At 39.4% G+C, this 23,070-nt stretch overlaps 3 protein-coding genes across 5 annotated transcripts in view; 1 reads left to right on the forward strand and 2 right to left on the reverse strand.

Annotated features, from left to right (window-relative positions):
- The window catches only part of ep400 (E1A binding protein p400), a 186,060-nt gene that overhangs the window by 75,201 nt on the left and 87,789 nt on the right, over positions 1-23,070 (reverse strand). For all 3 annotated transcript variants that reach the window (XM_010769105.1, XM_010769091.1, XM_010769098.1), the window contains 11 exons: positions 3,474-3,659; positions 2,855-2,995; positions 2,668-2,746; positions 2,470-2,507; positions 2,317-2,374; positions 2,145-2,234; positions 1,888-2,001; positions 1,143-1,327; positions 889-1,066; positions 641-777; positions 385-554 (listed from right to left, as the gene is read on the reverse strand). In XM_010769105.1, the coding sequence (XP_010767407.1) occupies positions 385-554; positions 641-777; positions 889-1,066; positions 1,143-1,327; positions 1,888-2,001; positions 2,145-2,234; positions 2,317-2,374; positions 2,470-2,507; positions 2,668-2,746; positions 2,855-2,995; positions 3,474-3,659 (1,376 nt within the window). The remainder of the gene's footprint in view (positions 1-384; positions 555-640; positions 778-888; positions 1,067-1,142; positions 1,328-1,887; positions 2,002-2,144; positions 2,235-2,316; positions 2,375-2,469; positions 2,508-2,667; positions 2,747-2,854; positions 2,996-3,473; positions 3,660-23,070) is intronic.
- ccdc47 (coiled-coil domain containing 47) lies at positions 9,091-15,989 on the reverse strand. Its single transcript, XM_010769081.1, has 13 exons — positions 15,868-15,989; positions 13,849-14,147; positions 13,627-13,728; positions 12,411-12,585; positions 12,182-12,303; positions 12,025-12,090; positions 11,546-11,647; positions 11,279-11,389; positions 11,075-11,160; positions 10,917-10,975; positions 10,713-10,822; positions 10,414-10,581; positions 9,091-9,669 (listed from the first exon to the last, which is right to left on the reverse strand). Exons 2-13 carry the CDS (start codon positions 14,137-14,139, stop codon positions 9,589-9,591), a joined length of 1,473 nt encoding a protein of 490 aa, XP_010767383.1. The 5' UTR covers positions 14,140-14,147; positions 15,868-15,989; the 3' UTR covers positions 9,091-9,588.
- On the forward strand, positions 17,791-21,202 carry dcaf7 (ddb1 and cul4 associated factor 7). Its single transcript, XM_010769071.1, has 7 exons — positions 17,791-18,162; positions 18,446-18,604; positions 19,167-19,278; positions 19,379-19,497; positions 19,856-20,065; positions 20,274-20,391; positions 20,531-21,202. Exons 1-7 carry the CDS (start codon positions 18,025-18,027, stop codon positions 20,701-20,703), a joined length of 1,029 nt encoding a protein of 342 aa, XP_010767373.1. The 5' UTR covers positions 17,791-18,024; the 3' UTR covers positions 20,704-21,202.

Here is a 23,070-nt window from a genome sequence, read left to right on the forward strand (position 1 = left end):
ATATATGTTTAGTAGCTTGTGGAAGTGTGCTCCAAAGTATTTGTTGATCTTGTTTATTGGTATTTATATTTTTATATTATTTATTTAAATGTATTTATTTATTATCATTTATTTTAGTATTGGTTTTTCAGTTGAATTATACGTTCAGGGTAATCAACAGTTAAAAAGATACTGTTAAAATTATTATTTGTTTTAAAGTTCAATAAATGGACGTTTTCAAAGTCAATGAATAATCGTATTTAATAATCGTGATATCAATTATTGACCAAAAATAATCGTGATTATGATGTCTGCCATAATCGAGCAGCCCTACCTGGACCACAACAATGATAATCATAGTTCTTGAGAAACTGGAACTGATATCATGGTTATCCCCCTGCGTACCTTCGGAGAGCAAAGATCGTTTCCCAGTGTTTCTCCGTCATGCTTTTGATCAGCTGCACCTCGTCCAGGACCAGGTGCCTCCACTTTCTCCTCAGGAAATGGCTCTGGTCTTTCATCAGCAGTTTGTAGGATGTCACGCATACATGGAAGCTGTTGGCCTCCCCCCACCACTGTAGAGGGATCAGATGATAAGTTATCACATTTACAGTTTATTGAGAAGAGAAAGGCCTTTTATATTGAGTAAAGCAAAAGCTACCATTCTCTGGTTTCTGCGCTCTCTTCTGTTGCCGAGGTACAGGAGGATCTTCAGGCCAGGACACCAGCGCTTGAACTCCACCTCCCAATTTAACAACTTGCATGTCCTTACTACAATAAGGTGGGGACCCCAGATGCCTGTTGACAAAAAACGAAATCACGTCTTTATGACATTCCCTTTAAAAAAACCGACAACATAAAACTGAAATCACTTGAAAAATGCTGTATATCTTTAACAGACAGACATACCTTCTTGGCCAGCTAACTGAGCCATGTAAGCCACCGTCTGTACGGTCTTGCCGAGGCCCGTCTCATCTGCAAGGATGCCATTGAGGTTTTTCTTGTGCAGGTTTACCAGCCAGTCCACACCAATCTGCTGATACTCTCGCAGTGACCCATGCAGTAGCAAAGGAGCTGGGCTGCGGGTCTGGTCAAATAAAGAACAGTTCAAAATGTAAAGGACATCTTTTTCTTTGGTGTGTTTGTGCATGTGTGTGACTTACTGTGGAAGTGGTCCTGAAGCTGCCCTTGGGCAGGATGAGCTCTGTAGCAGCAGCCACTTCAGCTATGTCTCTGGCGGGCTTCCTCTCAGAGTCAGAGGCTTTATCCGCTCCTCGGTACTGCTCCACATTAAGCAGTGAGTCAATCAACACTGCCTCAGGTGGACTGCCCAAAGGACACGCTTTTTCTGGAAGATAAAGAATATCAACTTTAACACATCACATCCTTCTCAAGTGCCACTTATTTCTCAAATCAGGGTTCATACACTTTTTCACCAATGATTTTCAACGACTTTTCCATGACTTCTCCATGACCTTTACCTCATTTTCCATGACCAAAAACATGACTCTTTCTCAGCGTACCACTTAAAATTGTTTATTTTAACATGGAAATCAAATCTGCACATGAAACATGTTGTGTATCTAAAACAAATGAAATAGTAGGCTTACTGGCTTCTACACGCTAAAGCAACTAAAATCTCTCACCAGCAAAATACCTCGTCAGTTAAATGCCATTTTATTACTACACAGTATTTATTATCATTATAGTATTACTATTTCGGCGATTAGATACAATATAAATTATATTTGATGCAACTTTAGTAACATTTCCATGACTTTTCCAAAACTTTGGGAAAAATATTGTTTTCCATAACTTTTCCAGGACCTGGAATTAGCATTTTGAATTTCCATGACTTTTCCAGGTTTTTAATGACCGTAAGAAAAGTGTCAAATAAATAAAAGGCACCTTCAGTCTCCTCCATCTCCTCCTCATCACTGTGAGGACTAGGCTGAGGCCACTCAAAGCCTTCAACGTAGGCGCCGGCATACTGCTTCTTCAAAGCATCAAGAGGCATCTCAGCTAAAAGAAAAATAAAGAAACATTTGAGCAATGTTGTGCAAGAGAGAATATCGTAATCATGGGATTTGGGAGTAAACCCATTTCTCCTCCTTAGTTCTGCCCCCCTACATATGCATAGACAGAGAAGTTAAGTAAATAAGTACCATTTTTGGCCAGCTCAACCAACTCTGCTTTGTGGTCTGCTTCCCCCTCCATTGCCTCCTGTTCCTCTATCGTGCTCTCTTCATCTGGGACTAAAAGAAAGGACAAGCAATAAATAAGGGCACTCTTTAAACGTCCATGTTGTTATTCTATTTTGAGGGGTTTGACACATACCATTTTCATCAATCAAGGACGAACTTGCTTTCCTTTTTTTAGCTGAAGTCGTCGCCTCCTATAACGAGAAAGGATGGTTTTAGAAATTAGAAACAAGATGTAGAGTAGGTGCATATGCATTGGTATGCATTCAAGTGTCAGGTCAGCACATACCTCTTTTCCAGCGTGTACTCCTGTTGACTGACCCGGTACTGTAACACAAAATATTGAAAAAGAAATTGGGTTATTGAAAGAATATATCTATCAACACAATCTTTCTTGAAAAATGAACGAATAGATGGATAGTAAAAGCTCATGATAGACAGAAAACATATTGCATTATATTTGTGGTAGTTGCTTTGCAGGACTTACCTTTGGCTGATGCTTTTTGTAAGCTGAGAGCTTTTAGTTTCTTCTCGTAAATTTCAAACTGGAGTTTAATTTCCACAACCTGACGGAAAGAAATACATCATTGGGATTGGTAAAAACGCTGCTGTATTTATTATTAATGACAGCATTTTAAAAAAAATTGGAAAAACTGAATAATAAATATACATGCCTGCTCGATGTTCGCCCAGAAGAATTCCACCTCACGGGCAATCGTGCTGGCAATGTGACGAAGATGAACTTCCCTTTCTTTCTTCAACCTCTCTTCACTCTTCTTCTGCTCTTGATGGTGACGGGCACACGTGCGAACAAGCTGTAGTGGAGACAGTTCAACAAGACATCAGTTTCAGCAGTGTGTGACGAAGATGGCTTCGTCACTGTGGGCTGACGGCTTCGGGCTTTGTATATTGCACATGTGTTTTATTTTGAAAAGTGTTCCCTTTCCCCATGTCTGTTGCTGTTGATTGTGTGCACCTGGTGCCCTGTGTTGTCTCCTCTCCCCTCACCTGTGTCTTGTTGGGTTAATTAGTGTGGGTATTTAGGCTCTGTGTTTCCTGTTTTGTGGGGGGTGTGAGATCCTTGTGGCTGGTGACTGTGCTCACGTGAACAGCGAGATTGAGGCTGTGTCATGTGCCCGTGAGTAATAAATGCCCACACCGGGTTGTATTTTGGACGTTCTGCCTCTGCCTCCTTGCTTGGTCGGGCCGCTCCACGGTCAGCTTCACACAGTGACTCCTATTTGTTTTGATGATGTGTAATTTCAAATATCTCTGATGTATTCCCTGCCTTACCTTCTTAGCAGCAGCCTCTTTCCATCTCCTCTCCTGGGCAAAGTCAGCGGCCATCCACTGCATCTCCTCCAGGAGGTAGTCCCAGTGGGACTTTGGACGGGAGGCTTCCATCAGCTTAGGCAGTCTACTGGCGGACCACTGGCCCTCCTTCCTTAGATCAGAGATGCGCTGATGCACTTGACTCTCCTGGGAAATAGAAACAGCATGTGACATAAGCAAAACAGGGCAAAAAAACAACAACAATCCTCATGGGCATTTTCCATAACTTGTCAATAATTCTGAAAAAATTATAATAAAGTAACCATGAGCAAGTTCAAAGTATACATCTTGGCTTTGATATAGAAAGAGTGCAGAAGCCTGACAGTAGTCAAGGGCCAAAGACAACTCGTACAAATCAGGGTTTCCGTTAGCCGGTAATTACCGGTTTTTAGCTGGTCAAATTAATGCTGTCAAAATTATCGCGTTAACAGCGGTAATTAGTTTTTTGAATTAATTGCGTTAAAATATTCAACGCATTTAACGCATGTGCAGAATGTCCCGCCCCATACATCCCACCAGTGGCAGCGCCAGGGTATGGCTGGGGGAGGCTACACCCATACCAAGAAATGGCTTAGCCCCACCATGAAAAATGATCCTGCCTATACGACTCCAAATTTGAGTCAATTACCCTCGAGTAAAAACATATACCGAAGTCAAATATTAGCATTGTCTAGCTTTTCGAAGTCTAGTAAGAAGTTATTTACTACGCCGAAGGTGTTTGTTGTTTGTTGTACTTAATAATGTCAAGTTTGTTTGATAAACATCATCGTATTTTAAAGTAATAAGTTTTCCAAGATGCTAATTGAAACGCTATTATTGTGCCGTCCTTTTGCCTAGGAGAGACAAAGGGAGAGAGAGGCGAGAGAAGAGGACGTGTCGGGGCAGTCATAAAGTACGTCGAGCATTTGTCACCCGCCACCGAAGTAGCGCACACTAGTCGTCTCGACGGCGCCCAGAGGCAGTCTGGAGTCGGTCGACTATACTAGAGAGAGAGCGGAGAGCAGACCATGTGAGAGGGCGCGAAATACAGCGTCCATCAGCTAGTCAAGGTCGACCGAGGACTGACCGGAATATCGTCTCGTGGCTAGCTTTGATAATTCTCACTTATAGCCGGGCTAGTTACGTCTCGTAGGGATTAATAATGGTCTGTAAACTGGCGCGTCGCAAAAATTAACTGCCAAGAGAAGTTATGTACAACGTGGCTCCCGGCAGTTTGTTAATTGTTAAAATTAGTCTCAATTAGTGTCGAATTCTTTACATGAGTAATTAGTACTAATTAGTGCGTAAGCTTGATACAGGTTTTATACGGATAAGAAATACGATATAACAACACCCTTGCGCTTTCTATTTACTTTCTTCCGGGGCCTATGAGTAGGTAAAGTGTACTGTCCATACATACATAATACATCATTTTAGTCTGCCCCCTTCATGAAGACCTTACGCCTGACCCCCCCCCACCAGCCGATCACGCCTCATGAAGTCTCTGTGTCTCGGGTACCTTACAACACTAGTCGACAAGAAATCGCGTCAAGTCGGCCACCGCATCAAACCGTGTTAACGGCAACATGTCTGGCTGACCATTGTCGTCGGGACAGACGTGTAGCCTCCTGGCCTGCAGCCCAGCAGGCCACTAGATTGGCGGAAGACCTTTTCGAAGTGTCTGATGCAGCCATGCGTTTCCGCCGAAACCTGTGTTTCACTGCACATGCGTAAAGTCTAATTGGCGTGTAATTGGACCATGGTCAATACATGTGGGGACATGATGTAGTCTTTCATAAGAGGGCAGACCTGAAGGACGTTGTTGTGGTGCGGAATAAGAACTAGGACTAACCGGCTTCTGGTAGTTTCTTACAAGATAACTCTTCTGCTAAAGTATGCACTGTTCTTAAAGTTTTGGCCAAAGACCAGAAGGCCATAAGGTCTGTTCACCGATCGACTTTAGTTAGATGATTGCACGACAGACACGTTTAGAGCGCGCCCAACCGTATGAATAAACAACTNGCATTGAACTCATATCACATCCAGACAGGATAATAATAAAACACATGAATTCACACACAAAAGAAGCACCAGGTATTTGATAGTGAAAACAGAATGAGGGTTCAGTAAATGGATGGATCAAATGTGTGCTGACATGACTATCCTCCTTGAATAAGAGATAGGGGACAAACTATTTTCTATAGAGTTTTTTTCTAAATGAGTAAAAGTTCTTGATATAAAGTTGTATTGTATCCTAAATTAGACATGTTGTATTTAAGGAACACACATGTATTAAAAGAGAAAGACAATCAACTCACTGGCACACTGAAATGCACTCCATCATATCTGTAGATTTTCTGTGCAACTCGCCGGATGGCTGGATCCTGGACAAGTTTGTAGCTCTGCCACTGCAAACTGACAGCTTTTTGAGAATCTGCCCCACCGTCTGGATCCATCCTACAACTGAAGTGTCAAACAGAAAACCATGAAACAGCAGCTACAGTATGGGGACGTGTACACATGTACAGTGGGGCAAAAAAGTATTTAGTCAGCCACCAATTGTGCAAGTTCTCCCACTTAAAAAGATGAGGCCTGTAATTTTCATCCTAGGTATACCTAATTTGCAAATAAATTCTTTAAAAATCAGACAATATGATTTTCTGGATTTTTTTTCTTTCTCATTTTGTCTCTCATAGTTGAGTTATACCTAGGATGAAAAATTACAGGCCTCTCTCATCTTTTTAAGTGGGAGAACTTGCACAATTGGTGGCAGACTAAATACTTTTTTGCCCCACTGTATATGTTCACAGGGTTCTATGCTCAGCTCAACACCCTAGGAACATTTAGGAGACCTTTAAAAGCTCTTCTGTTCTCATCTGTTCTGTATGTATATGATGTTTCCCTGGGTCAACAATACAGTGTTCTAGATTGCAAACATTGGTATCTCCTTAATAGCAGAATGGATTGTTGTCATTAACACTGCATTTCAAACATCTATCTTAATTTGTGCCTTAGACATTCGAAGTTCATATAGAGGCCTTAGCAATTTTAGAAAACAGCCCAGTGAGAGATATACTGATGAGAAATACTGCAGTAATTAAAGACAGAGTATATTTGGTCGCTGGCAGAGGCTAACGTTACACTGTATGGTACTGTAACAGAACGGTGAGCTGCGTCACATCAGTTAGACACACGTTAACTTTTCTAACTAATGTCTGTTAGAAAAAATAATCAACAAAAAAAAATAACTGAGCAAGATAGTAATATACACGTTTTAGGTATGGGCTAAGATGCTGCGTGCTGTCAAAACAATGCCCAGCGTTACGTCACTGACCACTTAGTTCAGTTAGCAACATGCTAGTTGCAACAACAAAATTCAAATATATCCTTTTTTCAGACGTCAAAACAGAGTTCACGTAAACGAAATATAAACCGGGTGCCTCTCTATTCTGCAGGAGCAACATAACTGGTAGCTCTGATACGATATAAGGTTTGCAAATGTTAAAATGACGCTTTAGCTGGTGCAAGTTACCGCTGCCGTTGGCTAATGCTAACTAGCAAGAACATCAAGTTAGGAGTCAAACTCTGATAATGTTGCCCCTCCGACCACATCGGTAACATGTTATCTATGACATGTATGTTATGCAACTCTCCTAGAAGCTCTACGGACTTGTTTTGACTCCTAAATTCAGACCCCACCTCTTTGAGAGCTACTGCCCGCTCATCCGAAAGTAGCAACCCGCCGCTACAGTGTAGGCAGCTTCATCCAGGCCCGGGAGACGAACAAGAAAAACACTGAAAGCCTAACAGAAAGAGGACATCTCCGAGCCAGCGCTTAAGCAAATCTGACGCGCTAAAACAACGCCGCTATCATTCCGGTAGCTAGTCCAGACATCAACAATCCTCTCAGAGCGGCAAAACCATTGTTTTCGCTTTAAAATCCAAATATTGTTGAGAGAGCGGCCATCGCATAACCAACCTGAAAGCCTCGCCTGTTCTCCATCAGTGTTTGCGAATGCAGCCCACGATTCCTGAGCGGCACTTTCTTCAAAGTAACAAATAAAATAAAGAAAGCCACTGCAGTGACATATAATGTAAATATAACTGAATATCAAAAATAAATGTATATTAATAAACGCCTGTATTTTTAATAGTCACGTTTCTGCACTTTACAGATATATGTTCGAATCTGCTCATGCAAACCCAAAACCAGAGAAGTAATCATAACGCCCTCTAAAGACACCACTCGTCTAATGCAAACTATTCATATATTTAATGACTTTTCTCAAATAATTGTGCAGTTAAAACAATTAATGTGTCGTATTTAGATATTTTCAGCAAAAACAATACAGTGACTCAAACTATATTTTTGGATGAAAATAAAAGAAAGCCTCAATAAAGGTCAAAGGCCAAAAAAATCTATTCCATATATTCTGTTGGGTATATGGAATGAACAAATGAAAAATATTAATACAGGGTGATAAATGCCTCAGAACTCCGTTTCTTATTTTATTTATAATACTTGATCTGAGGAACCATCTTACATTTTGTCAGAATGTGTATACCATTAAAGTGGTCTATGAAAGGTTTTCATATATATTAAGGTATACATTTTAGTCTTTTCTTTTCATTCTGCTTTTTTGTTCTCCTCCACTATATCTCAGAGGGAAAGATGGTACTTTATACTTCACTACATTTATGACAACATTAGTTGCTAGTTAGTAAATATATTTAAGGTTGCACTGCTGGTTGACTAAATACTGCAATGTTGTTAATTTGGGCTCAATTCATCCTATTTTATAACTATAAGATGTTTTGTATTCCAAGTCTTATTAAATGATTTGACCACAGATGTCCAATAAATATCAGTGAGTGAAAAAAAGGGAAATACTATAAATTGTACTGCACAGATATTGAGTAAATATACATTCCACAAATAATAATTTATTATTGGGCACCAGCAAATAATAAACAATGTGATTTTGATTGGTGAATGAAGTCAATATACAGTCTGTAATTCATGGAAACAATTGCTAAGTAACAGACCATTACTACAGATGCAGCTTGAACAATAAAATAAAAGGCAATAAAACCTTTTTTAAGTCAGTATTTCGTGACCGATTATTCATTTAAGTTTGGGATGAATAAAGTATAACTAATATGATCTTATTAGTCAAGTAATCTGCCTGGTACTAAGTTTGATAATTTAAATCTCGCTGATAGCACTATCATAGGGTCAACTTGATCGTAGAAATGCAATATTCTTTCACCAAATTGTGCAGTTTCTATGTCCTTGTGCAGTTTGTTTTCATTTGACCAAGGAGGATCATAGTTTTAATCTTAGAGTTAATTCAGACTTGACATGGTCATTGTATCCTTTTTAACTTGACTATTGCACAGATGAAACCAAATCTAATTCAGAGACTGCTGACACAATCTCAAAGTTAACTTTAGAATTAAGCCTCACCCATTCTGCTCCCCGTTATAGACCACTCTTTAAAGTGCTACCAAAGTGTCCGTGTATCAGTTTCTACAGTTGTCTTCATCAATGGCCTTTAAATCAAGTAGATGAATTTCCCCAGTAAAAACCAACAAACAGTTTCCAACAGACTCCAGTGCATTTTATTATGTTTGCTCAGATATTCATCAGAAACAGCCTGCAAGAAACCAAGCTCATAGCAGATATAAATTACATTTTTTATTGATAGTCTCATCTAAGATTATATTAATGCTATTAAATTTCCTTTTAGAATGTGGCTCAAGTAACCACCAAATAGTTTGTTCCTTCCCAGCAGATGAAGTTAAAAAAGAAGTTCCCAGAGCGACACAGCTTGCAAACAGACAACAAAATTAGACCAAAAAAAGGGGTGAAACATGGTGATGCGATGATGAAAAAGTCCCTCTCACTTGACATGGACAGTTCACTCTCAGTCATTTGGGTTTAGCCACACCAAATGGCGCAGGTGGGGACAGAGACAGCAGAGCTTGACACACCCGGAGGCACAGGATGTCTGTTTGGTGCCAGAGCTGCAGACCGTGGTGACTCGAAAGAAGCGGAGCACTGTTTCAGGTGTGCTTGTATCCCTGGGCTGGGGTTTCACATGGCTTTCACTTTGATTTGCTTCATCTTCATCTGCTTCTTCTCAATCTTCTTCTGGTCACGTCGCTGGGCTGCTTCCTGAAAAAGGCAAAGATAAAATAATTAGTGTTACATTTTGAAATCTTCACTTATTTTTGATGCCCTTTTGTCTGTAAATGTTTTTACAGGTTTTAAAGATTCAAATGTATTAACTTTTAAAAAGGTGCCTCCTGATCATCACATCTACATTTTTATAATAAATCAAATTTCAGAAACATTTGAATTTGCTTATACCTAAAGCATCAATGTAAATTGTCACTTTGTTTGCTACAAATAGCATGACAGCATTGTATTGTATGAAATATAAAAATAAGGTTGGTCTTAATGTGTGATTGTTGCTCTAGCTTTTTATTTATAGGTCACCTATTATGGCAGCTCATTAGCATTTAAAGCTACAGACACAGAACCAGTGCTTTTGAAACAGAGGGGTTTATGGCATGCTACACTGCATGATCCGGTTTTTGAAACAAAACATACAACAATAATAATATATATTTTTTTTTCTTATAATAATAGTTTCGAGCCAAACACTTCATAGACATATTTTGTATATATCTGACACCTACTATTGTTAAAAAAGCGTAATAGGGGACCTTTAAAGTCGTGTTGATGCTCTTACTTAAAACTACTTTGAGTTAAACTGTAAGAACAATGCAACTACATCAGACTCAGCGAATATGCTGAACTGCTTTAAGTGATGCATTTAGAAACAGTAAGGGATAGAGAATGACTTTATCCATCATTAATTCCTTTATCTGTGTTCTTGTGTGTGGCATTGCCAACCTCCAGTCGACGTTGTCTCTCAGGGTCCTCCTCGGCCATGATCCTCTCCTTCTCGGCTCTCTTCTTCTCCTCCCGGCGAGTCTGCGCTGCCTCCTGCCGCTGAGCGTGAGTCTGCTTCAGGAAGTTCTCCTCCACACGGGCACGGTTTCTGTCAGCCTTTATTTTGCCCTAAATATACAGAGAACATTACAAAGGGGACTCGTAGCTTGACTTTAAAGTTCAATTTAATAGCAGGAAATACTGTCAACAAGTGAGCGTGGCTGAAATATGACAAACCAGAGCACTGAAATCCTGCTCACCTCTCTATTGAGACGCAGCTTCTTGACCTTGTCGATGCTGTAGATCACCATGTTCATCAGAGGGAGCAGAGCGTCCATGTCTTTGGGAGAGGTGTTGCCCATGCCAGGCACTACAAAACACAAGAAACAAAAACATTCAGTGTATATTACATTACAACATCTAATTATGGGGTCTTCTAAAAATAGGAGAAATTGAATGCTTACCATTAAATGTAAACATAAGTGACTTCTTAGTGTCAGGCAGCTTTAAGGGCTGACCCTCCCTGTGAAACAACACAGAAACTTTTAGTACCAATCAAGAATATCAACAAAATCCTAGATAACTCCCATGTTAGAGATTCAAAGATGATATAAATACTTACTCTTGCATAACTTTTGGACCAGAAAATTGGTCCGAGAAATGGATGGACTCGATCTTGTCAGCATTATTGGTGATATAATGCACCATCTAAAAAGACAAAAACAGACCCAGACACATGTGGTCAGACAAATGCTGTATGCTGAGACAAACTGTGCTTTTTGTAATAATACTGTGTGACGTGAGATAAGCACTAAAGAGACATTACCTTGTTGTCCATCACGCCATCTGTGACCTCGCCCATCTCACTGAGAATAGTCAGGGATTCTGGGAGCCCATACTTCGCTCCAGACTTGGGCTTGTCACCGCAGAACTCACTCTATGGAAAAAGAACCAAAATATTCAAGTCCATTGTTTAAGTGTTAATGTCTATGGGTAACACTGTAACAGGGTGAGAAGGGACTGCAGAAAAATGTATTATTTGTGTAGTTTAACTTTATTAATAAAAGTTAAAACCGTTTTGGAGGATATTTACCAAGTCCTGCATCTCCTTCTGAAGCTTGGCCATCGACTTCTTGGTGCCAACAGCAAACACAAACGTGTCCATGTCCTCTTCATTTAGAGTCACTTTTATTTGCTACAAACAAACCAGACATTGTTAGCGAGACAATGACAACGAGAATACTTTTAGAAGCAAAGTCACTCACAAACTCCACACCAGGTTTTCCGTATCCGGTAATTACCGCTTATAGCCAGGAAGGTATGTTAATGTGTGATACATCTAGATGTCACAGGTCTTTCTGTCCGCTTTAGCTCAAATGAAGACGTACGGATGTGAGCTGTTCGCAGATATGCCGCAGAATGTCTCTTTAAGCCCAGTAAACACAGGTAACACTTGAGCACATTTCTCCCATTATTCGAGTTTAAAATCTTCCAGGACACATGGATAGGCACAAATATATTAAAAAAGGAAACCCTGCCCCTCACAAAACATATTTGATTAGTAATACACACCACTTGATCCCCGGCAGGCCTCATCATCCTGGCCAGCACGTTGAGCAGGTCCTGCCTCTTCAGAAACTGAAACAAACCACAAGGATGATTACATGGCTGCAAGTTAACTCAATACAGCGACCACCACACACTCCTTCACATGAACACGCATGAATACCTTGAGTTGGATCAGCATGCCCTCGCAGCACACACGCCCCGAGCACCACAGGTTGTAGATGTGCTCATTTTCCTGATTCAGCTTTCCAGTGCTGACTGCATCTTTACTGGTGCCGTCATCACCTGAACATACACGTCATTGACAATTGAGACGGGTTGTGCTTCAAACAGACCCCCACCCTGTCATACAGTACTTTATTATGAGAACACTTGCAGTGGGAGGTACTCACCCACTAATGCAAAGTTGCTCTCCAGCAGCTCCTTGTGAGAGTTGAACCAGGACTGAGCCAGGCGGCTGTTCTTGTTCTTGCCAATGATGTAGTTCATGATGTAGGCCAACAGGCCGGTGACCATCAGGATCTCCATGTAGTAACTCTCCCAGCTGTTCTGCAGATGTGCAGGAACCTGCAGGGAAACAGCAATGTGTCATCAGTGTTATAGCTCACTTTCAGAAAAACGATCGTAACTATGCAACAAGAACAGATCTGGTCCTTATTTAGATTGAATCATTCTATGTGTAAAAGACATGTTAAAAACAGCTGAATTGGAATAAACACATCTTCTATTTCTTACATTTTAAGTAGAGACAATTAAAAAAAAAACTAGCTTTGAATGAATGGCAAAGTCTATCCCAATTGGCACCCTGCAAAAGCTTTGCACAAATTCACTCAGGGTTGTCATGTAATGTGATCAAAAGGATACCCATCTCAGTAGTTCTCAACCTCCTCATGGTCATTATGTGTTGTTCTTTTTAAAAAACTAAGAAACTATGTGCAGGCTTTAGATTATTTGCCAGAATTAGTATTCAAATAAAAACAAACAAGGACATGTTTGTCAGAAAATCAACTTACTTTAACAAATATGGATTGAAGCAGAATACTTTTTTGTTCAAAAAAGAAAAAGGATTTTGTTTTCCGTTCCAATTACATTTTTACTTTTGGACCGTGCACAGCTCTGGAGTTATACGACAGGGTGGATGAAACATGTCAGAAACAACTCAACACAGCTTCCACTGGATTGTCCTTGATAAACAGTATCACGCTAAATTATAGTGAAGCCTGTTTTTTGTCTAAAAATGTGCAGGAAAAAAAAATGGGTGGAGAAAAAAGGAAAAGGTAGCGATTAAAAAGTCAACATTATGAATATATTTGTAAAAAACTCAAATTGGCAAATTATTCAGTCTAGCTAAAATCAGTATCAATGTAACTGAAATAATGGTAATTTAGAACAAAGTCAATTAGTTGCCAAGGGCTACAATTTCAGTGTTATTGTTGTTCTTCCATGACAAAAGTTTATGTTAATTTCCCCTATTTACATTACAACGACAACACACAACAGCATATGTTTTGTAGGCAGCTTGTTCACATTCAGAGCCTCAGCAATCAGCAGCAGACAGAAGGGTGTGAAACTCGCTAGTGAGAAGATTTAACAATAAAGCTGGCTTACAGTGTGGATTATGAGGGGGTCCTTCATGGAGTGGCCTGGCTTCTCCATGTCTCCAATCCCCTCAAACTCCTCCTGGTCATACTTGCTGTACATGTCTTGATCCTGGGGAAATATGCAGTTGAGTTAGCTTTGCTACAGATTCTATGTAACTTCATATAATGTCATACAAAAAAAAATTATAATGTGGTGAAAAATTAAGCTGTTAACAAAAAGGCAATTGACCTGTGTCTCTGAGTCGTCAAACCCATCCATGCCATCCTCCAGCTCCACAGTGGCTTCATCTTCATCTTCGTCCTCTTCAGGCTGTGAGGACGGCGAGGCGCGAGGCGGGGGGGCAGTTTCTGCCTCCGCAGCTTGATCTTCGTTCATGTCCTCAAACTCAGCGAAGTCATTGTCATCAAAGTCTGCTAGGTCCTCACCATCGTCAAAGTCATCATTGTAGCGTCCTCTGGAGAGTGGAAGCGCCAAGAGGAGCAGGAGCGCCGGTATCATGAGGAGACACGCGCTTCGCATGGTGGGACCTGCACCAGAGGGGAAGGGAGAGTCAAAGAGAGCTGATGCAACATGTAGGGAAACCGTCAATAAGGGTGGTGTAAAAACTGTCAGAGAAAGTCAAATGCAGAAGTGTAACAAGGTCCACACAAATGCTAGACAAAGAAGGAACATTCTTACAGACTCGTCAAAAACCAAGAATGAAAAGCCAAATCAGTTCCGAAATCTGTCAACTGCGGCTGAAACCCACCAACTAATGATAACTTTCATTATTATATTATTATTCATCTGTCATTAATCTAATTTGGTTTATTCGTGACAGAAAGTAGTAAAAACATCCAATTGAATAACCGCCATAGCTCAAAGTGATGTCTTTTTATTCAGTTCAAAACCCAAAATATTACATTTAAAATTATATCAAATAAGCAAAGAGGAAAATCTTCATATTTCAGTATGTGTAAAACAGCATGTTTTGCCACTATTGCACTTTAACAATAAATGGCTTATTCTAAATGTTTGGGTCAGAATTAAGCTTAAGTGTTTAGCGTCTAGAAAGCTAAGAAGCATTTCAGTAAAACCTGCTGAAAGTTATTACTTCCAGCCACCAATGTTACTCCAAACCAGGTAAATATTTAACATAGGGGAGTCTAAACTGATGCCTCTGGGAATAACGGTTATAACTGCAACAAGAGCCCAGGTAAAACTAGGATAAGGGAGTCCCTGCTCACACAATGGGTATTCAAATGACAAATCCCAAAGAGGCAAAACAAATCCCTATGGGCCGAGACTAACTACAAAACAATAATGAAGAGATGGAACTCTGTTGTCAGTATTGGAGATGCGTTTTTAACCTCGAATTAAGCTGCTAGAAGCAGACAAAAAACTGTTATTTACTATTGGCTTAAGTTACAGTCCAAGTTTGGAATACAAAAGTATATAAACATGGAGAAAAAATAAATGTATATAGGTTCACCATACGTCAGTTTAATATTTGTTTTTGGTAAATTGCTTAGTTAGTATTTAGATGATTCCACCTTTAACTCAATAGGTAACACTTTGGGTCATTGAGTGAAGCAGTTAGCTGTCACTTGTCTATTTTAACCAGCTTTTGGTTGATGCTAAACAATAATGATGGTAAAAGTGCAAGAAATATTAGAATACTGGTTAATGTGTTCAGTATACAATATAACTGTCACAGTTAACAGGAGTAATTCATAGTAGTGTTATCTGACGCTTTGCCATTGCTAATAAATGGGTAAAGCTACACATACAGATAAGACATTTTAACGACACACGGCGACATATCTGGGGCAAAGTAAAGGCAAAGCTAGGTCGAAGTTAAACAGCTACTGGATGGGGGTGAAATCTGGTGAGTTTTAACCCAGAGAGCTGTCGCTAGCCCAACTAACTTTAGCCCAAATGAAAGCGACACGCTTGCTAACAGGCTAAATGGATACTACTATATGATGTGGATTTCAAGACAAACTTAAACCGTGTACGTATCTAATGACACCCGTAGGATTACACTTAAACAACCGTAATAATACCCGACCCATCCCCCAGCTCTCACACACTTTTTCATTAGCTGTTAGCAAATCTGGCATTATCATGCTAACGGTGGCTAACTAGCATGGCACCTTGTTGCTAGCAGCCAACCTGATCCTAAACGAAAATCATCAGTCTTTTTCTTTTTAACACAACTCGGTGTTTTATTTAAACAAAAATTGACGGACCGAACAAAGAGCTTACCTGGAGAATTACTGTGACAATAACCGTATCGCTGGTTGAGCTCAAGTAGCCTGAACTGTCCTTGTAGTGATGTTACGCCTGAAGCAATGGGAGAATACTCGACACAAGACCGGACCTTCAGAGTAAAAGCATCGCAGCAGGATGTACGCTGCTAATAATCCAACCGTTTTATTCTGAAATGTTTCTACCGGAAGTTTGTATGCGGTTGTTGTCTTGACTTTCTTTGTATGTGCAACTTTACTTATTTATTTTAATTGACAACATGAATTTAAGAACTGTTAGGTAATCATTACGATCATTATTATGTGTATCCCTCTAGACTGAACGGACAACCCATGTGCCATCAACAAATTTATGTACACAGACAATACAAAAATGTGTATACATTGTTGATAGATTAAGCAGAATAAAAGTAATACATATTATTTATATTGTAAAGGTTTTCACATACAAGGAAACTTTTTTGATGTAATTTGTACATAGACAAGAAACATACATATGATATGGGAATTCAGAGGATATCATATTAAATAACAATACATTACAAATAATATTTCATATTTACAATTATTCTAGGGGTCATACAAATTATCACAGTATAAATAATTGAAAGAATAGGCAATGTACAGAGATAGTAGTCCATAAGATAAAATAGACAGGACTTAACAAATCACAAATACATATTCTCAATAAATAACCATTTCTAGTAATAAAGTCTTTGGCACATTTTGATTTCATTAAAAAGATAATAGTGAATGTCATTGTATTAAATACTTACTTATATCATACTTTGGAATAACAGACATTTTTTAAATTGCTATAACTATATGGAGGTAACATCGTAAAGAAAGTAGAAAGAAACTTCTAACTTTCTTGAACAGCTGACGGTAGAGGTTGTGTTCTACTGTTAATCAACATGAGCATGTATGCCCTCTAGTGGCCACATTAAGTAACTCTAACTTGTTGTCAAGCTAGATGCAATAACATCGTGTCATACTTTCAATTTAAACATACAAAATAAAACTCACATACACAATTCGGATAGAACATGTTTTTTAGTAAAGCAGTGGTGGAAAGTAAAAAAAAAAAGTGTTATTTAAGTATTGTTCTTAATTTTAATATTTTGCTTTCTATAACTTTATACTTAATCAACTACTTCTCAGTCAATATTGTACTTTTCTCCACTAAATGTTTAGGATTTACAGTTCAGACTTTTTCATACAAAATATAATACTTTATGATATATTATCATATATTAAACTACCCTGCAGTATATACAGGGTCGCTAATAATTATTTCCATCTTCACAAGTTGCATCTTTTAATTATTTCTACATCAATAATTATAATCCAATGGTGTGGATGTAGTTTTTTTGCCCGAAGTTTACCTAGTAGGCCTAAATTGGTTTGGAGTGATTGTGATGTGTCACTTGTGGTGTACCTGTTAGTTTCACTAATCTTTTATTCGAAAACACTAGAGCAATGAGTGACATTTATCCACAACATCAGGAAGAGGATCAGGGGCACACGTGAATTGAAAATGGAGAAATTCTGACTTTAATCTCAGAAGTAAAAATATAACTTTTGGTCAGATCTCTAAAGAAAAATTCACATGTGGCCCTAATCCTCTTCCGTAACAACGTAATAGTATAAGGATGAAATCGTTTCATTTTGTATTTACCAGTCATGATGGAATGTGTTTTATTACAGACATTATTACCACCAACACAGGCAGCTAACCAGAGAAGATATAGTCTAAAATGATGCATGAATTAAGTTAAATTATTATTAAATATTACAGAGAAGTTTCATGTTATTATTCAAAAGAAAGTCGATAAATACTAAAAGAAGCTAATTCGACTGTGAAGGCTTTCTGAGCTTTTATTGTTTAAGATAAATACCGGAAGTCGCATGTGCTTCGTTGGACTTGACAGCGCACTAAGTCATAACGAGCAATGGCACTCTTTGTTAAGTAAAGTGGTGAGGGATCTCGCTCCTAAACAAGACTAATGTTATTAAAAGCTCATTACCGCCACACTGCTGATATTCCTCAGTGTCGATCACAGTAACTGCTGGTAGTTGACTGCACGACTACTTATTCTGTAGTTAGCTAATGCTAGCGTGTTAGCTGCTGGGACAACAGCTGCAGTTGGATAGGATGTCGCTTCACGGAAAAAGGAAAGAAATCTACAAATACGAAGCGCCATGGACTGTTTATGCGATGAGCTGGAGCATCCGGCCAGACAAACGCTTTCGGCTGGCACTCGGGAGTTTTGTGGAGGAGTACAACAACAAGGTGCGCTGTCAGTGTGGTCCTGGCCATTCATTAGTTTAACGTAAACAAGCTAATGCTAATGCTGATTTTCTGCGCAACACTCTTATGCTTATAATAACAATAACATAAAAGCAGCAACCGACAAGTATCAACATTGTACATCCGTGTCTTTCTTATCTTGAAAAGCAGCATCCCACAGTAACACCATATATAGCTGGTGCTATTTCTAACCCTCGTCGCCATGTAAACAGTGGTTCAGCTCGTCTTGAAATAATAACAGAGACTATTGTTTGTCCGTGTCCAGGTTCAGCTGGTGGGTCTGGAAGAGGAGAGCTCAGAGTTTGTCTGCAGGAACACTTTTGACCATCCTTACCCCACCACCAAGATCATGTGGATCCCAGACACCAAGGGGGTGTACCCAGATCTGCTGGCCACAAGTGGGGACTACCTGCGCATTTGGAGGGTAAGAGGTTTGATCTGATTGGATTAGACTGGTTGGTTTGAGTCATGACCAAACCTTATACAGTCAGTGTTTTTTTAAATAGCAAACTATGGAACTGTTTACTACCTTCACTGCAACTCAATTTAAATGTTTTTAATGATAAATAATAAATAATACATATTAATAAGCATTGGTCAAAAATAAACTTGTGTGTGTGTGTATGTATTTTTTCTTTAAAAAAAAGAAGCATCCCGTGGAAAGTTGTTGTGACCGATATATCAATGGCTTTGGAACTACAGTATGTTGGTAGAACATAACACATTGTTAGTTTTGCCTTTACAATACAATGATATTACCCTTTACCTTCCTTTCTTTCTAAGCAAACGACAATAGTCCAGAACTACCTTACAAGAGATACAAAAATAGGACATCTGTATCTGGGAATTATCAATAATGTTCAACTCCAATAAGAACAGAAACACCAGCTGCTAAGCTCTTATATCCAGCAAGAAGATTTTAGTATAGTACTTGTTAAGAAAAGTTTGCTCACTCACTATGACATTTCTTTGCATTAATCACACAGGTCAGCGACACTGAAACACGTCTCGAATGTTTGCTGAATAACAACAAGAACTCTGACTTCTGTGCTCCCCTCACATCCTTTGACTGGAATGAAGTTGATCCTAATCTACTAGGTGAGAAATCCACTTTATAATAAATAGTTAGGAGGCTGCAATTAGACTGTGTTGCTCTGTCATTTGTATTTTTTTTTTAACATGTTGGTTGATCCTACAGGCACGTCCAGCATTGACACCACCTGCACTATCTGGGGACTGGAGACTGGTCAGGTATTGGGACGAGTAAACCTGGTCTCTGGACATGTGAAGACGCAGCTCATCGCTCATGACAAAGAGGTCTGTGTGTGCCTACAATTTTAATTACGATTTTTGCTTCCAACCAGTAGGAAAACAAGATGTACAAGAAAAATATATAATAATGATACTTTTTTGAAAACATAAGCAACCCATGTTTCTTTCACAGCGAAGTGTGTTTGCCCATTGCTGACTGCAATCATTTTAATATAGTTTACTTTAATGTTGAACCTATGTTCAGGAGTTTTCAGTAGGTTGTGTCAGTGCACTACAACATGTTTAAAAATGCATGTTGTTGCAAGTCAGTGATTCATCGTTTTATATAATCATGACCATTATTTTTGCTTATGTGTACTGCTCAACAGAATGTTTAGATGACTGTTTTCATGCGTCTCTGCAGGTGTATGACATTGCTTTCAGTCGTGCAGGAGGGGGCAGAGATATGTTTGCCTCTGTGGGAGCCGACGGATCCGTCCGTATGTTTGACCTCCGGCACCTGGAGCACAGCACCATCATCTACGAAGACCCCCAGCACCACCCGCTGCTCCGCCTCTGCTGGAACAAGCAGGACCCCAACTACTTGGCCACTATGGCCATGGACGGCATGGAGGCAAGTTTGCTACAGATTCTTTCGTTACCATTTCTGTATTATGAATTCATTTGATTAATTCTTAAATTAACTTTTAACCCCATGTTTGATATTTATATTTACTGCTTATATATTATAATGCTATTAAAATACCTGGATATTAACCATCTTTGCAAATTGGGGTTTGCTGTTTCTTCTAATCTCAAGCGTTATTCTTTCCGTGTGGTAGGTGGTCATCCTGGATGTGCGTGTGCCGTGCACTCCCGTGGCTCGGCTGAACAACCATCGAGCTTGTGTCAACGGCATCGCCTGGGCCCCTCACTCATCATGTCACATCTGCACGGCAGGTAAGTGCCCCTATAGATTGTGGGTTATAGCAGAGTAACGTTATTAACTCATCATTCATCTCCCCATGTGTTTTTACAATTCAATCTAATCTTAACTCTAGTATTCTGCCGCCCTCTCTACACCTCTTAATTTCTTCAGCTGACGACCACCAGGCTCTGATCTGGGACATTCAGCAGATGCCCCGGGCCATCGATGATCCCATCCTGGCCTACACGGCAGAAGGGGAGATCAACAACGTGCAGTGGGCTTGCACGCAGCCGGACTGGATCGCCATCTGCTACAACAACTGCCTGGAGATCCTGCGTGTGTAACAGCCACGGACACTTGGACAAAGGAGAGACACTCCTTCTTGTTTAATATTTAAGAATTTGTAGTCCTCGTACTATTACTTTGAAGAAAAGGACGAGGTCACGAGTGAACTTTTTGAACATGTTTGGAGTATCACACACACACACACACCTACCCACAATAATCTGGATGACATATTGTCGCACTGCTCTTCTATTTAACGGGTTTAAGCTCTTATTTATTTTTGCTCATAAGATAGTGTTCAGAATCTCTGAAATCTTGAGCAGTTGCCTATGAAATTAAGATTTTATATATTTCTTGGTGTGATTTCAACCCGCTTTGAGATGATCTTGAAGGGTTTAAATATTGTGAGTCACATCTGTTGATAAAAACTACTGTAGGAGGCAGAAAATGACCTCTCCAATATGTAGGAATGCTGATTCAAAAATCAATATACACTGAACAAAAATATAAATGCAACACTTTTGTTTTTGCTCCCATTTTTCATGAGATGAACTCAAAGATCTAAAACATTTTCTATATACACAAAATAACCATTTCTCTCAAATATTGTTCACAAATCTGAAAAAATCTGTGATAGTGAGCACTTCTCCTTTGCCAAGATAATCCATCCCACCTCACAGGTGTGGCATATCAAGATGCTGATTAGACAGCATGATTATTGCACAGGTGTGCCTTAGGCTGGCCACAATAAAAGGCCACTCTGAAACGTGCAGTTTTGCTTTATTGGGGGGGTCCGAAAACCCTAGGGTTAAACTCTAACCCTAACCCTAACATGTCACCCATTGAGCATGTTTGGGATGCTCTGGATCGGCGTATACGACAGCGTGTTCCAGTTCCTGCCAATATCCAGCAACTTCGCACAGCCATTGAAGAGGAGTGGACCAACATTCCACCGGCCACAATCAACAACCTGATCAACTCTATGCGAAGGAGATGTGTTGCACTGCGTGAGGCAAATGGTGGTCACACCAGATACTGACTGGTTTTCGGACCCCCCCAGACCCCCCCAAAACTGCACGTTTCAGAGTGGCCTTTTATTGTGGCCAGCCTAAGGCACACCTGTGCAATAATCATGCTGTCTAATCAGCATCTTGATATGTCACACCTGTGAGGTGGGATGGATTATCTCGGCAAAGGAGAAGTGCTCACTATCACAGATTTTTTCAGATTTGTGAACAATATTTGAAAGAAATGGTTATTTTGTGTATATAGAAAATGTTTTAGATCTTTGAGTTCATCTCATGAAAAAATGGGAGCAAACACAAAAGTGTTGCATTTATATTTTTGTTCAGTGTATAATGGCCTTGTTCACCACTGTACATTTTTCTAATGGGTGTCTGTCAAGTATCCTCCCTCAAAATGATTTTATAAACTGTAAAATAACCTGAGAGGGATTCTTATTGTCACTGCAGTGGCATCTGTCATGATACAGTGTGCTTTGGTTTGGCCATGGACAGCAACAATCAGAAACTAGCAGAGCCATGTCGTTCAGCCTTTTTACTCTCCCTACTTTATCTTTTCTTCTTTATTTATAGAAGATTCTGCTTTGAAAGCTGCATTTTCTTTGTGTTTTGGAATGGATGAGTGTGAAACAACTTTGAGTCTTTTTCTCTATTTGTTGTATTCAATAATCAAAGGGTCATGTCCTTGTAGCATGCCATTACAAGGCACAAATGTACATACATAATATATCAACTCAAGATGTTGGTAGGACAAGTGTTCATGTGGCAGCTTTTTCATAAAGTTTATTATTGAATTTGCTCTAATAAATTGTATTCCTCCAAACGTGATACTGCTTCATTTTGTGAAGTTACATTTGGTTGAAAGATTATGCCTTAAATAATAAATATATATTTTTATAAAGACACACACACACACACACACACACACACACACACACACACACACACACACATAGTTGAACTAAAATGAAGAAATACTTTAAGATTGTTATGTACTGTTACATCAACAACATCTACTTAGAAATCTATTTTGGCATTAAATAAAATCTTTATGTATTTGTTTGTTTGTACTGAACTGGCAACCTCTTGGAGTCAAATGCTCGACCACTGAGTTATACCCCCTTATGTAGATTACATTTCCCTAGCAGCATGTCACTGTTGTATTCCAGTCTGGTGCCCTTTGAAGGGCCATAAAATGTAAGGCTGGTGTTCACTTCCTTCAGAAGAACCTGCACTTCAGATCTATTGACGTTTCTTTTTACATTTGGAGTCCGGTACTCCACCTTTAACAGTTTTGTTAAACCTTTCCAACACCCTTTAAGTTTAATAAGACACTTATGAAGATATTGGTGAATGAGGCCCATACTCCTGGTTCTGTTAATGATTGCAAACTGCCCTGGTCCT

Source organism: Notothenia coriiceps, unplaced genomic scaffold (genome assembly GCF_000735185.1).
Source record: "Notothenia coriiceps isolate Sejong01 unplaced genomic scaffold, NC01 NC01_scaffold00000339, whole genome shotgun sequence".
Classification (NCBI taxonomy): Eukaryota; Metazoa; Chordata; class Actinopteri; order Perciformes; family Nototheniidae; genus Notothenia; species Notothenia coriiceps.